This window comes from Dipteris shenzhenensis, chromosome 9, assembly GCF_047967505.1.
Source record: "Dipteris shenzhenensis isolate YYH24624 ecotype China chromosome 9, Dip_SZ_1.0, whole genome shotgun sequence".
In the NCBI taxonomy this organism is placed as follows: domain Eukaryota; kingdom Viridiplantae; phylum Streptophyta; class Polypodiopsida; order Gleicheniales; family Dipteridaceae; genus Dipteris; species Dipteris shenzhenensis.
This window is the reverse complement of record NC_141604.1, coordinates 16,357,782-16,373,312: the sequence shown is the minus strand read 5'-3', so window position 1 is coordinate 16,373,312 and position 15,531 is coordinate 16,357,782. Positions and strand designations below refer to the sequence as shown.

Below are 15,531 nucleotides of genomic sequence, written 5' to 3'. Positions count from 1 at the left end.
GAGGCAGAAAAAAGGTGAGGGGTGTGTCTTTCATGGTACGATTTCTATGATTATCGGGCTTGGAATCGTGGGAAAGTTAGCATGGAATCATGAAAAGCTAGCATCGAATCTATCGTGGTGCGATTTGTATGATCATTTTAAGCTCCACTAACGAAACGATTTTCTGTGTTCTGAAGTAAACTTTTTCCAGCCAGCAGTATTGCGTGTGGGAGACGGCGTTAGCAAAGCTTTTATATGAGTTGAGAATCTGAGATTGGAATTTGGAAGCTTCAGGTGATCAAGAAGCTTGCAATCGTAGCTGGGCCCTTCTGGCTGCAGTGAATTTTCTCCTTGACTTGATCCAAGCTTCAGGTTGGAGCACGTGATCCAAGCTTCTCTTTGCACGTAAATTGATGATCACGAAGCTTGCTGTCATCGTCGTCAGCTAGGCCCTTCGACTGGCTGCCTTTTCTCCTTGCACTTCTCAATCAAGCTTCACCTCGCAGAACTTGATCCAAGCTTCAGCTCCTTCAGATGATCACAAAGCTTGGTGTTGTATGCATCGGCTAGGCCCTTCTTGCTCAGGTTTCTCCTTCCACTTGATCCAAGCTGCTTCAGCTCGGATCCAAGCTTCTCCTTGCACTTGATCCAAGCTTGCTTCAGCTCGCAGCACCAGCTCATTATGTCCACCAAAGCGAACCCCGGCCCCTTGGGCCTCTGCGCTTTCGCTCTCACCACCTTCGTTCTGTCTTGCTACAACGCCGGGATCTTCGGCGTCCATGTCCACAGTCCCCCCAATGTGGTCGTGGGTCTCGCAGTCTTCTACGGCGGTATCGGTCAGGCCCTCGCGGGAGTGTGGGAGTTTTGCGTAGGCAACACATTCGGTGCGACGGCCTTCACATCTTACGGGGCATTCTGGCTCTCGTACGCAGCGATTCTCATTCCAGGCTTTGGTGTGGCGAGTGGGTACGCGAACGCCAGTCCGAGCGTTCTTAACCACGCTCTGGCAACGTTTCTGCTGGCGTGGACGATCTTCACGGTGCTCATGTTTGTGGCGAGCCTGCGGACGACGGGTGGCTTGATTGCGCTCTTCGCAGCCCTGTCGCTCACCTTCCTGCTGCTCACCATAGCTGAGTTTCGGGGCGATGCGAAGGTGAAGCGGGCAGGGGGTTGCGTTGGCATCGTCACGGCCGCGATTGCGTGGTACAACGCCCTCGCAGGCCTCCTCTCCAGCCAAGAACGTCCTTGCTTCACCCTTCCTGTAGGCAAGATCGCCAAATAACGCCCTCGCAGGCCTTCTTTCCAGCCCACATCCTCGCTTCAACCTTCTGCCATTGCGTGGTCCTCACGTCCTTGCTTCACCCTTCCTTCAAATAACGCCCTCACAGGCCTCCTCTCCAGCCAAGAACACATCCTTGCTTCACCCTTCCTGTACATGACGCCCTTGTACATGACGCCCTCGCACCTCTCCAGCCAAGAACATCAGCCTTTCTACCTCTGAGCATTTGCTTTCTTAGAGGAAGTGCTCTAGTGCAGGATCGGAACTGTTTTGTGCACTCTTGTTCTTAGAGTGGAGGATTGGAAGTGTTCTGTGTTCTTGTGTGAATTTCGCCAAATAATGTCTCTGATTGTAACTCTTCTTTTGAGTTTGTGTTTCAAATTTACCTTTGTGGAGATTATCCTACAAAGGTGTCCACTTGTAATTTTTGAGTTGTGTGTTTCAAATTGATATTTATGGAGATTATCCTACAAAGATTCCCTTTCAATAGCATGTAATTTTTTGGGTTGTCTGTTTCAAATTGCCATTTACGGAGATTCTATCTTGTGTTCAAGGCTATACACTAGTTGTCACAAGTATGATCTAATATACATTGACATTGCTTGGGTCATATGGAAAAGCAAGTAAGGCCCTCCTAAAGTAAGTTGCTATCATACTCATATCACCTTGTCTTTGCTAATTGATGCTTTGAACTCAAATGGAATTCTAGCTCCACGTTGTGCCTTCATTGATAAGCACTCCTCCCAATTGATTGTGACTTTTGGCATTGGTGGAGATCTCATCCAAGCTTCCAAAGCTACCACGTGGTGAGAGGATGTCTTGACGTATTCATCTTCTTCATCTTGATCTATGGAGAGTTATTCTTGTTACCAATTTGAATCCCATCTATTCCTCTTGGTCTATTAGGATGTACCATAAGGAAGGGAGAAAGTCAAGTAAAAAACGAGTTCAAGACTAGAATATTTTCCAAAGACTATGGTCTATGAGGAAGCACAATAAGGAAGGAAGAAACTCAAGTGAAACACGAGTTGAAGGAATATTCCCCTAAGACTATGGAAACCTAATTATAGGCCAACTTAATATTTGATAGAGGTACCTTTTTTGTATGGATACTTGAGTGTTGTCTCTGTCTCTCCCATGTCCAAGTTGTGAGGGTGTTGGTCACCTATAGTCGCATCGTTGCTTGTTGTAGCATAGGTGTTCATAAGTGTAGCATAGGTTCTCGTGTCATATTTCGGTACGAGGTGTAGGCCAAAGCATAGAAAGCAAATCTCATGTGCGCGTGGGTGAGTTCAAGGGTTCAGAAGGATGCAGGGTTCGAAAGGGGATAGGGTTGAGAGAGCTAGGGTTTAGAGGGGGTTGCAGGGTTTAGAAGGAGTCTAGGGTTGAGGAGTGGAGAGCTAGTCTCCTTCGCGACTTTGAGGGGTAAGGGTTGGTGAGGTGGAGGGGTAAGGAGGGAGGAGGAGGGAGGAGGAAGGAGGAAGGAGGAGGAGGAGGAGGAAGAAGGAGGGAGGAGGGAGGAGGAGGGAGGAGGGAGGAGGAGGGAGGAGTGACAAAATATGAAGAGGGAAGAGGAGAAGAGTGGAGATGAGGAGAGAGGGCATAGCTAGAGAGCACACCACAAATGACTAATTGTACACTAGATTTAGTTGAAAATGTAGAATATATACAAACCCATTTAGGGTTAGGGTTAGGGCATCTAACCCTTTCCTTTATAGCACTCTATATGTGTTAGTGCTATGCACATGTAATCACATGATGTTGAGTGTGGTCTCTCAACACCTTCCCTCAAGATCAACATCATGAAGTAGGCCTTTCCTCAAGATGATGATTTTGGGGAATCGAAGAAGGACTGAGCATTACATTCCATCACACCCCTTTAATGGGAATGTCCTTCCTCTACGTCCAAACCAAGAGCTTGTCCGTGTTTCTCAAAAAGCTCTTTACTGAGTGGTTTGGGAAAGATGTTTGCAACATTCTCTTTGCTATCACAATGCTGCAGTGTGATGTCACCAAGTAATACTCTTTCTCTGATGAAGTGCTCTCTGACATCAATGTGCTTGGTCTTGGAGTGATATATTGGATTCTTGGCCAATGCTTGAGCTGATTGATTATCATAGTATATTGTTGTTGGCTTTGATTCATCAAAGTAATCTGTTTTTGACAATAGTCTTCTAAGCCATATAGCCTCACATGCACCTGTAGTGAGTGCTCTATATTTTTCTTTAGTCAAAGACGAAGAAACAATTAGCTGTTTGTTTGACAACCATGATATATTACCTCGACCAAGGAAAAATGCATATCCCTGTGTCGATCTCCTAGTCTCATGATCTCTAACATAGTCATTGTCACAGTATCCATGCAACCTTGGATGACTTCCTCTGTACTCTATTCCAAATTGTCTCGTACCTCTGATGTATCTCAAGACGCTTTTGGTTGCATTTCAGTGAGATTGTTTTGGATTTTTTATATACTGTGCTAGTGAACTTACTGCACAATAAAAAACAGGCTGTGTGATACTTAGATATATAAGAGATTCGATGAGCTACTCGTAGTACCTGTCATTGATTGTAGGCTTTTCTGAATCTTTAGTAAGTTTCAAACTCAATTCCCTGCAATCTTGTAATCTGCCATATGAAACTTCTTCAGGAGGCTGTCAACATATTTGAGCTTACTCATATAAAGGTGCTGTCTGAATATCTCTAGAACTCAATTCCAAGACAATAGTGCATAAGTCCAAGATCTTTCATGTCGAACTCTATAGACAAGTCTTGTTTCAATTTCTTGATGAAGCTATCTTTGCTTCCGGTCACAATCAGATCATCTACATACAAAAATGCAATAGTAATGTCTTTCCCTTGAACTTTGTAGTAGAGAGTATGATCTGCATTGGATTTCATGTATCCCAGATTAGCAAAATACTTGTTGATTCTACTATACCAACTTCTGGTTGCTTGCTTTAAGTCGTAGAGACTTCTCTTGAGATGGCAAACCTGATTCTCCTTTCCTGGTTCAACATAACCTGCTAGTTGTTGCATGTAGACTTCCTCGTCTAGGTAACCATTGAGAAATGCATTCTTGACATCGAGTTGGTAGACATCCCATCTGTTGAGTGTCGCTAGTGATATCAAGAACCATATGGAATCCATCTTTGCTATTGGAGCATAAGTCTCATCATAGTCCTAACCATATTGCTGTGCAAATCCTTTTGCAACTAGTCTGGCTTTGTATCTTTAAATGCTTCCATATGGATTGTACTTCACTTTGTATACCATTTTGTTTGCTATGGCCTTCTTTCCTGGTGGAAGGTTGCATAATTTCCAAGTATTATTTTTGTACAAAGCATCCATTTCTTCATTTATAGAAGTTTGCCATTCTGGCTTGTCAACTGTATCTTTGAAGTACATTGGCTCTTCTGTAGCCATGATGATAGTCATAAGAGCATAATTGGTGGTTTCAACCTGAATTGCTTTGCCTTTCTGAGCATATGTCAATCTGGTTGGAGGTCTGCTTTTCCTAGTAGACCATCTGAGTTGTGGCTCTTCTCAGGTGTTTCTGGCAATTCTTGCTCTTCTTCATCAACCTTTTTTGTAGATGACTAAGTTATCGGTGCGTCTATCTCCTGTGTATTTGAGGTTTTTCATTATGATTCCTCATCGAAGATTACATCTCTGGAGATAATGACCTTGCGATTGATTGGATCATATAACTTGTATGCTTTGCTGTCTTCACTATAGCCAACCATGATGCATTTACGTGACTTTGCATACATTTTTTTGCAATGGTCATCATGTATGTGGGCATATGCTATGCAACCAAATATGCGGAGATGCCCAATGCGTGGCTTGTGTTTAGTGAATGCTTCATAAAGTGTCATACCCTGAATCGGTTCGGTTGTCAAAAGCCGATTAAGCAAATAGTTTGCAGTGGCTATTACTTCTGCCCAATACTGATTCAGAAGATGCTTCTCACCACTGAGCATTGCTCTAGCACTCTCAGCTAAAGTACCATTCTTCCTTTTAGCTTTTGCATTCTTCTGAGGAGTATCTGCACAATTGAATTGTCTTCAAATGCCGTGACTTCTGCAAAATTTTGTGAATCCTGAAGACATGTATTCACCTCCTCTATCTGATCTCATGACTTTGATCTTTCTGCCTGTTAGGTTTTCTACCATGGATTTGAATTCTTGAAATTTGGAAAGGACTTCAAACACCGAGACATAAAAAATGACAACAAAATCATGCAAATGACAAGTCAACTCCATTTTTGGAAAAAGCTAAAAAAATGTGCATTTTTTCAAAATTAGAGGGACAAAATATACACTTCATGTCAAACATTTTAAAAAAGTAGTACTTTTATGAAAAATCTTGAATGCATAAAATATAACATACATTTTACTCCAGATCCCAAAAATGTATAGTATTAGTTCTTTAATTTGAAAAACATGACAAATTACAAAGAAGAAGAAACTCCATTCAACTAAGAGAGTCATTAGAGCTTTTGCTTTAAAATACCAATTGTTTTTCATGCAAGTGCCCATATATTTTTAACTCCAATCCATATACAAGGATTTTTACATCCTATAAATCAAGCATGTCCACACATTGATGAATTCCATTTTTTTTCTTTTATTGCATTGTTTAAGCATCTCCAGATGATATGTTCCCCAAAGTCCATTGGTTAAAAGAATTTTTTATGAATTGACTTCCACATAAGTAACAACATTTCCCTCATGGATACGTATACATTTCTAGAATACTTGTTGTACATAGCATGCTATCCACGAATTCATAATTCGTAAAATGATGTTACTTTAAGATCTTATACAATTTGATGAAACACTTTTAGTGAATTGTCTAACAAAACAACTTTTCTTTTTTATACACAGTTGATCAAATGGTTGAAATTTAATATATTTTGACATTAAGATGGGTAGGTATATATGGAGTCCACGACCATAGAAGAGATTCATTCAAAGCAAGCATGTCTCTAGATTTAGATAGAAGCCAACGACTCAAATGGTCAAATTGTAAAAGGTATTGATTAGTACAATTTATCATTTACTGTGTTTCGGTCTATTGGTTTGATTGAGAGCTCTAGACTCTGCAAAAATATAGCTTTTAGTTTAAAAAGTCTAGATTTGGAAGCACGAGTATGCTAGCAATTGTATTTTTGAAGCATTCATGAAGTTTTGGATTCTGGAATCCACTATGTTGACAAGCATGAACATAATGATTTTTTTGTTTCAAAATTTTTTTGTCAATAGAACAAAAATCTCATTTGAAAAAGGATGAATTTTGATTTATGAATGAACAAAAATATCGTTCAAAAAACTTCGTCATGTAAAACTTTCATCGATGAAAAATTTTCGTCGGCGGAAATTTTTTTCGTCAATGAATTTTGGGATTCCAGAAAAGAAATTCTGTCGGCGGAAAAAAATTCCATCTCGGTGGAAGTTTTTTCCTATGAATCCCACAAGATTCTGGGAATCTCCATTGGATTCCAGAATCCTGCTTGATTCTGGAATCCCAAAATTCATCAACGGAAAAAATTTCCGTCAACAGGTTGAAATTTTCATCACGACGGGGAAAAATTTTCGTCGACGAAAATTTTTCGTTGATGAAAGTTTTACGTGATGAAAATTTTTTCCTTCTACTAGAATTATTTGCATTCATTCATGTTAGAAAATTTCCTTTTTTCAGATGAAAAGTTTGTTTCAGTGTGATGAATCCGTTCAACTTTATCACAACAAAGTGGATTCTAGAATCTAGATTTACATCATTTTAAAAAGGACAATTGTTTTCATCTTCATGATCAAAATAAAGTAAACCACTAAATTGTACTACTCACAATCGTCTAGAATTTGACCATTCAATTATTTGATTTTCTTTCTACATCTATCGAAATATTTTCTTTCAACAAGCCTCTTCTTTATCTATGGATGGCATATACCTACTTATCTTAACACCACATATATTCTCTAATTCAATGACAAGGATGAACTTCAATGATTGGATGAAGCTTTTGTAGAAGAAAAATCACATTTTTGTAATTCTAAGTAAATAATGTATTATACTTTACGTAGCCATGCATGAATTATTAGTAGTTTCAAAGAATATTAGATCGTATCATTGATCTTGTGTTTTTCAATTTGTCATTTGATGTGAAAAGTGGAAACTTTATCATCTTTCAATTAGCAATATGTACATTTTTCAAAAGAAGTTTGAAACTATGCTTATTTTGTAAAAGTTATGAAAATAGTTCTCATTAATGTCTCCAAAAGATTGTAAAATTGATCAATATTTAAGACTAGTGAAAAATCATAATAGCCTGTTGCAAACGACAACTCATGACTCATTGTGATTTTTCATGACTCACTATTTTCATATTTCTTTTTCAGAAAGTAGACCCAACAATATCTGTTGTAGTCATTGATGAAAGTCAAGTAGTAAAGTGAACCATTGATGCTGCGTGTTTGGGCATAACCCCATACATCTATGTGTATCAAATCAAGAATACCTCTTTCTCGAGAGGTACTTCTGTCAAAGTTGGTTCACTTTTGTTTGCCGAAGCAGCATGTTTCAAAAAATTTTCCAAGAAACTGTAGCTTAAAAATCCCAATTGCCATATTCTGATTCCTGAGATCTATCAAGCTCTTGAAATTGACATGACCATATCTCTTGTGCCATTTTGTGGATAGTGGCATCTGTTGCAGTTGAGGTGACATGGCATGCAAATCTAGTACTATGGCTAGCATTCTGAACAAGCGTCCTTCCTTGACTCCTTTTTCTACTAGCTGAAATCCTCTAGATTTGTCTCTAATAATGCATTCATCTCCATCGAAGATGATTCGGTAGTTGTGTTCCGTCATTTGACCTACTGACAAGAGGTTCTTGCTGAGCTTTGGAACATAGAGTACATCTTTCACCAATCCTTTCGTACCATTGAAATTGTTCATAGGGATAATGTCTGTCCCTTGAATTGGATTCGGTGCCATGTAGATGACATTCTTCTAACCTTCTAATGGTTTCATCTTTGTGAACCATTCTTGATGCTTTGTCATATGAGATGATGCATCGATGTCGATGTACTAAGGATCCTGATCTACTTGGTTGACTTGATAGCTGAAATCTTCTTTTGAAATCCTCATTTGCAAGGAACATATTCCCATGTTCATTTGCATAATGACAGTGACTAGAATTTCCACCACGGTGATTTTCTCTTCCGCGGGAATTCCCTCGATTACTGTTGGATTGACCGCCTTGGTCAGACTGCTTCTTGCGGTATTCTGTTTCATAGTGTCCAAACTTATAACAATAGTTGCACTGAATGTTTGACACGTTGGTGGATGCATTCCCTCGTCCTTGGAATCTTCCTTGATTGGAATGATTTCATCTTTGCTGATTCTGATGTTGTTGAGGATGATGCTGATGCTGATTCTAACTTTGATGATGATTTTGTGCTGATGATGACCACTTCGTTGGAATGATCTACCTCTGCCTCTACTTTTATCTGAAGCTATGAATGCTTGACCATTGGAATGACCTTTGCGTGTGTGAATGGCTTGTGTCCTGAGTTCTTCACCAAGTAAAGCTGACTGGAGCACTTCCAGTGTCAGAATTTGCCCGAGTAAAAATGATTGGAGCTCTTCCAATGTTAGAATATTTTGTTGAATGGCAATACTCTGGACTAGATTCTCGTATCCCTCTCCTAGACCATTTAGGATGACTTGAACCATTTCTGCGGGATTCATAGTCTCTCCTACTACTGCGATTTGATTGTTGTAATCTTTAATCTTGAGTACGTAAGTGTGATTGGTTTCGTTGCTCTTGCAAAAACTCTGGTTGATTTGGTTTCTTAGTGTGAGAATCTTGGAAGTGTTCTTGGACTCGTAGAGAGTTGTAAACATATCCCATGCTTCTTTTGATGTCTTGACTGTGTTTAGTTGCCCTAGCATGACATCTTGCACATTTTGCTTGATTAGATGATATGCATACTTGTCTTTCTTGTCCCATTCTACTTGTGCTCGAGCAATGGCAGGATCAGCTACAGGTGCATAAACTATTTGTTTAGCTGGAGGTCCCATTGTAGATCCCGTTGCTGGTGCTATGAACAACAGATGGAGTAGAGCTACTGTTGGCTAGAACATCAAATGGTTTAGGTGTATATCCATCGACATACTTCCATTTGTCCTGAAGTACAAGAATGGTCTCCATTCGATATTTCCATGTGCCATAATTACAGTTGTATAGCTTAGCAGATGCCTCCAGATTGAGGTTACTAGTCATAGACATGGTGTAAGAAATGTACTCAAAGTGTTTATGAAATCACTATTTGAATCAACTGCAAAACACTGACTGTATCACCTGAAATCTAAACTGTCAGTGAAGATAGAACTCCAGTATATAATCCAATATGAATTACAAGGCTTGTGGCAAATGATGTCGAAAATAGCCAAGAGGCTTTACAAGGCTCAAAATGATGTGCACAAATGCAAAAAGAAAGCCTGATTAAAGGCTTTACAAGTGGCAATGTGAACTGCAAATGTGCAAGAGTCTGCAATGTGCCCCATTGATACAATGTGCCAATACCATTGAAGGTGACTCATTGATCTTGAGTGTGAAACTGCATGTGAGCGTAGGGGCTGACTCGAGTAGAAACTAGTAGGGAATTTTGGGCATCCATGCTTATATTGGCAACTTGGAGAAATTCAAATTGTTTGCACTATGACTGTGTAGGAAGTGAATTTGTCAGCGAGGCTCAAAAGTGTGTGCAACTTGCACCAAAATGTGTACATGATATGACGAATGTGTAGAGCACAAAAAATTGAGAGATTTTCCTTTCTCTAGCGCCCTCAAATTCTTCCTGGATCAAGAGATACGACTTGATCTAGGTGGAGGGGCAAAAAAGGGTGCAAAGTGCTCAATGTGATGATGTGGCACTCAGGGGGTCACATGTAGTGGACTGTGCCTATGAAGAGGTGTGCCAGGGGAGCAGTGTGCTAATGTGGTAGGTGGGCTCACATGAAGTGTGAATAGTGTACCTGGCAAAGAACAGTGCCACGTGATGATGTGGCACTATTGACTGGACAAGGTGACATGGTAGTTGACTGTTTAACCTTGATGACATGGTAGATGATGTGGACTTGTTGATGTGGATAATGATGTGGCAATGCTAATGTTAACCTGGTGATGTGGCAGAGATGAGTTGGTTGATGATGTATCTCTGATGACGTGGTATGGACCAGGTCTACTTATGTGGCACACGTGGGTGCCAACTGATGTGGCAAATAGGAGTCTGCCTATGTGGTAGATAAGGCTGCCATGTGTATGGTGATGTGGCAAGCTAGCAATGTTGTTGACATGGCCCTTTAGATAAGGGTGCCACGTGGTGCCTAGAGGACCAGAGGGCTTCGAGGGACATAATCTATTGGATTCCGTTAGAATCTAGTGAGATTCTATTGACGAAATCTTGTGGGAGCTTGCATAGATAGCCTGAGTAGTGCCTGTGTGATGTTGAGGTCCAGTAGAAGGAGATCGATCGTCTCGCTTGGTGTAGTAGTCCTTGTTAGGAGTCATGGAGGCTGAAGCTATGGCAATCCGTCTTGGATATGCAACCCGTGGCTTAGGTGGATGAGTGTGGGAGCTTGGTGGCTGTCGACGGAGTCCTTGTTGCAGAAGGTGGTTGTAGGCTTGGTCGTCGCGTGTGCCGCTCATTTGCTGAAGGTAGTTGTACGTATGGCTTTGGAGTTGTGGATCATTTGGTAGATTGGCCATCACGGGTGCCATTCGTTGGAGGCCGATTCTTTATCGTTAGGAGGAGATGAGCATACATGCTGGAGCTTAAGGCCTTGGAGCCTTTCGTTTAGCGAGGTTGCTATTGTGCGAGGATCGTTGGAGGCTTTGAAGCCACACTGTGGGCTTGCTAGAAGAGTAGGAACACTGTTGTCTGTGTGCATTGCTTCTTGCTGCTTGCTTGTGGTTGCCTGCTTGCACTGCTTGCTACTTGCTTGCTTGCGTGTCGAGTCGGCCGGTAAGTGTACATTTGGAGCATCGGCTGCTTTGAGACTTTGTAGGAGGTCAAACCTTTGGAACCTATAGAGTTTGCCCGTGAGTCCATGATCTTCAAAGCTAGAGCTTTGGCAACTGCATGTATGGCGTAGAGTGCTAGCTACTATAGCAGTCATTAGATGGTCATGCCTAGGTCGTAGAGGCTTAGGAGACACTTTCCTCTCTCTTCTAGAACAAACGGTGACATGAAATCTCTCAAAGAAACACTCAAAGGAATGACTGGAATCTAGCTCTCACAAGAATGAACAATTTTTTTTTAAATGGACATAATTTTCTCTCAACGAAAGAGAATGAAATGCGCTCATAATCACTCAAGAACTCTCAATCGATCTCTCACACTCTCTCACGCTCTCGGATTGCAATGCCTCAACGGAAGGCAAGGATGTTCTGATACCATGACAAAATATGAAGAGGGGAGAGGAGAAGAGTGGAGATGAGGAGAGAGGGCACAGCTAGAGAGCACACCACAAATGACTAATTGTACACTAGATTTAGTTAAAAATGTAGAATATATACAAACCCATTTAGGGTTAGGATTAGGGCATCTAACCCTTTCCTTTATAGCACTCTATATAAGTTAGTGCTATGCACATGTAATCACATGATGTTGAGTGTGGTCTCTCAATAAGGAGGAGGAAAAGAGAGGAGGAGGAGGGAATACAAGTGTAGAGAGTGCAAGGATAAGGGCATGCTAGAACACAATAGTGTAAGAGAGCATGGACGCAATGGAGATCAATCACATGAACACAATATTGAGCTTGAACACTAAACCCTAAAGAGTGGGAGCTTCATGCCCTTAAGATATATTTATACATGTTAGCTCTACACAATCCGTAGGTACCTCCAGGGTGGGATCTCTTTTGTGAGAGACTTTTTGGACAAGATTCCCTCCACTTTTTGCTAGGAACTTTTTGGGTCTCTACACAAAGTGGGGGAACCTTTGAGTCTCTATACAAAGTGGGGGGACCTTTTGGGTCTCTACACAAAGTGGGAGGACCTCAAAAGGTGTAGGCTTTCAGTATTTCTCTCTCTAGATCCTGATGTTACAAGTATGATTGGATCTTTTCTAGAGAGGATTTTGACTCTCCTTATCCATTAAGATTCATCATAACATCTTTTAAGATCAAGATATTACAAGGGGAGCTTTGCGATACTCTACACACACAATGATCTCATCGTTGTTGCTCTAGACTGCACTTTTGGTCCTTGTTGCCATAGGGTTAACAACTCCCCTAGACCGATTTGATTACTCGTCCTTGGGTTATAATTGAATTTGCAGATGATGTTGTGTTGGAGTAGTGTTTACCCAATGAGTATGGTAAAGATTGTGTCAGTGATAAATGGATTGAGCTTGTTGTCGATCTTTTCCTTGTAATCAACGAATGCCTTAGATTGTTTGCTCAATTTTTAAGAAGCCAGTGTCAACCATTTCTTCAAACAAGCACACTTACCACCCTTGAAGAAATATGGCACTTTGAAAGAGGCGAAGTCTAGTTGTTTGAGTATCTATTTGTTGATTGGGGTTGAAACTGAGCTTTGGTAAATGGTCATCAATGGCGAGGGACACCTCCAAGATTACTGCTAAAGCTTCACTATATTTGGCACTATCCTTGAGTATTTTGTCATAACACCTTGCATATGTGATGCATGTTTCTCCAAGGTTCTGATGAGTGTTTCTTGGCTTGTCCATTTGATCTTAGAGTTTCTATTGATTAGTGGCCAATTACAAGGAGCATTTGCATTATCTAGATCATGATGATTGGCATCCCACCGGTAGCGATGACAGGGTACCGCATCAAATGTGGAACGCATTTGAAAGGAAGATGGAGCTTGTAAGTACTCAAGGAGGTGCTTTTCACAACTTTGGTCTATGCCATGTGGGTGTGCGATTTGGATTATCCAATTTGTGAAGCTCATTGATGGAATCATTAATGGTGCCTTCCATTGGAAACTCAAGTGAGATCTCAAGAATATGTGGTCTTGGGGGAAAGGAAGAGGTTATAGGGGATAAACTTGAGGTGGAAGCAAGTAGTGAACTTGAGAAGGTAGAAGTAGGGATGTCAATGGAAAGTGGATGGAGATTAGAGAAAATGGATTTAGCGGCTTTCTCAAGGGAAGGATTTTCAAATGATGGAAAAAATTTAGGTGTTACTAGATGGTAGGAGTTAGATTCTTTGATTAGGAGGTAGTGTTAAGAGACATGCCAAGGAATATGGGTTAGCATGGATTTTTGGAAAGGTATGGAGGATGTTACTAGAGTTAGAGAGGGATGTGAGAAGATCAAAAAAGAGAGTGGCGAGATAGGGGATATTAGATTAAAGGTAGACCACATATTCCTCTGGCAAATCTTTGTCGCGCTTCCGGTAGGCATTGTCAGCTTCAATGTAGGATTTGGTCTGGGATTTATATTCCAAGGAAGTTGATGGTGATTGTTGCAGTAAGGGTAGGACCCAACTACTACTCAAAGAGGAGGACTTCCTATCAAGCACTCATATAGAAGTATTGCATCAAGCTTTAATCATATGAGATTTGCATGCACTGAGGGACAAAACACATTTCTCTTGTCTTCATCCATCTGCTAGCATAGATCCCAATGAGTCTTTGTGCTCACTAGTATGGTCCAATCAAGACGAGATACTACATGTAACATCTTGATTTGCAAGTGTTTCCACTGAATGTGTATTCTTCCTTCAATGTGATCCTCTTGCTAGAGGACTATAACAAGATCTTGGTATGATGTAGTGATGCCCTATAGCAACATATCTTGTGCTGGCTCCTCTGCACCATCATTGGCAATTATCGCCTTTTGATTTTGAAACTCTATGCAATTTTCTTCATAGTTACCTAGTGTTGATTATGCTCAAGAGGTGAAGGAGGAAATTGATAAGTTGCTCAAGGTGGGGTTTATTTACCCAGTTGGATAAGGTAACATATTGAGCCACTTTTCGTTGCCCTGGCAATTGATTATTAAGCACATAGAGTTAGAGTATCTATTGTTCTGCTTTGGCACTACCAATTGTCTCCCTTGATGCTATGCATTCCTTCTCTAGCGATTGAGTTTGATGCTTACCTTCTTTGATGCTATGCTGCAACTCATTGTTTATGTATATTGTGGCATGCTAGATCTAATTCTTTTTAAGTAGTAGGCTTTCATTTAAGGGGACCATTTATTATCACAATATACTTGCATTTGGGAGAGGGATAACTCGAACTCTTCCAGGCATCGGATAGCTATAGATGTTTTTCTTAGAGAAAAATTGTGGCTTGTAATACATCCTTCCTACTTTCTACTAGAGCATTTTGTACAAGGATCTATTGTTGATTTGCTCTACCATGATTTCCTTGAGCTTATGAATTTTAGTCTCGTCACTTTGCAACTTGGTTTGGAGTGATGGGATCATCTATCTTTCCATTTCTCTTTCCTACTCATCTGATGCCATGCTAGCAAATAACTATGACTGCAACTGCTGGTTGTGATGCTATATGATCTAGAATGTGCTATAGCCTTGCTTGTATTGGCCATACAGTGGACTCCCATGTGCCCATGTGGAATGTTGATCTCTTTCCTGAATAGCAATCTGTTGTAGGGTGTCACTAGAGACATTTTGGGGTTGTGACCCTAGAGCCGTGGAGTCATCGACGTTGTTGACTTGTGATTCTTGAATTAGCACAGTATTTGGATCACTTGTAAAGTCATTGGGTGACATGGTCTCCTCTTGGTTTTCTTCGCTCAATTCCTTCTGTTATGGTAGCAAGACTGAGCTGAGTTACAAGATTCTTTGGCAGAGATCGATATTGTTATTCTTTGGAATTTGGTTAGATTTCCATTCATGTCATCCGCATTGAGAGTAGATGGAGGCTCTAGCTCCCATTCTAGAGATAATATCAAGTTTTTAATTTTCTTCTATATCTTGTGTTGAGAGGGGTATAGAGGCTTCCTCTTGTTGTATTGCAAACCCAATTATAATGACCAATAGATGGGCAATGTAGCGTTTGCCATTATGTGTAGTGGATACATAATTGGTTAGCAGTAAGGATATGTGTTGAGCCCAATCTTGTAGTTTTTCCCTACCAAGGAGTGTAAGAGCTTTTACTGCCATGCAATTTTTTCTCACTCCTGTATGATTGAAATGTTAATCAAAAACTTGGCTGCCTCTTTGCATCTGGGGTCCAAATTCATCTCATGGCATATTCCCACGATTT

General features: G+C 40.7%; 1 protein-coding gene across 1 annotated transcript; it reads left to right on the top strand.

Annotated features, from left to right (window-relative positions):
- Positions 1–275: 275 nt before the first annotated feature.
- LOC147898280 (accumulation of dyads protein 2-like) lies at positions 276–1,724 on the top strand. Its single transcript, XM_087379897.1, has one exon. The coding sequence runs from the start codon at positions 662–664 to the stop codon at positions 1,259–1,261; it is 600 nt and encodes a 199-aa protein (XP_087236023.1). The 5' UTR covers positions 276–661; the 3' UTR covers positions 1,262–1,724.
- Positions 1,725–15,531: the final 13,807 nt, after the last annotated feature.

Bases quoted from the DNA above. Each gene is read 5' to 3' on its own strand.
- LOC147898280 (XM_087379897.1), top strand. From the start codon at position 662: ATGTCCACCAAAGCGAACCCCGGCCCCTTGGGCCTCTGCGCTTTCGCT.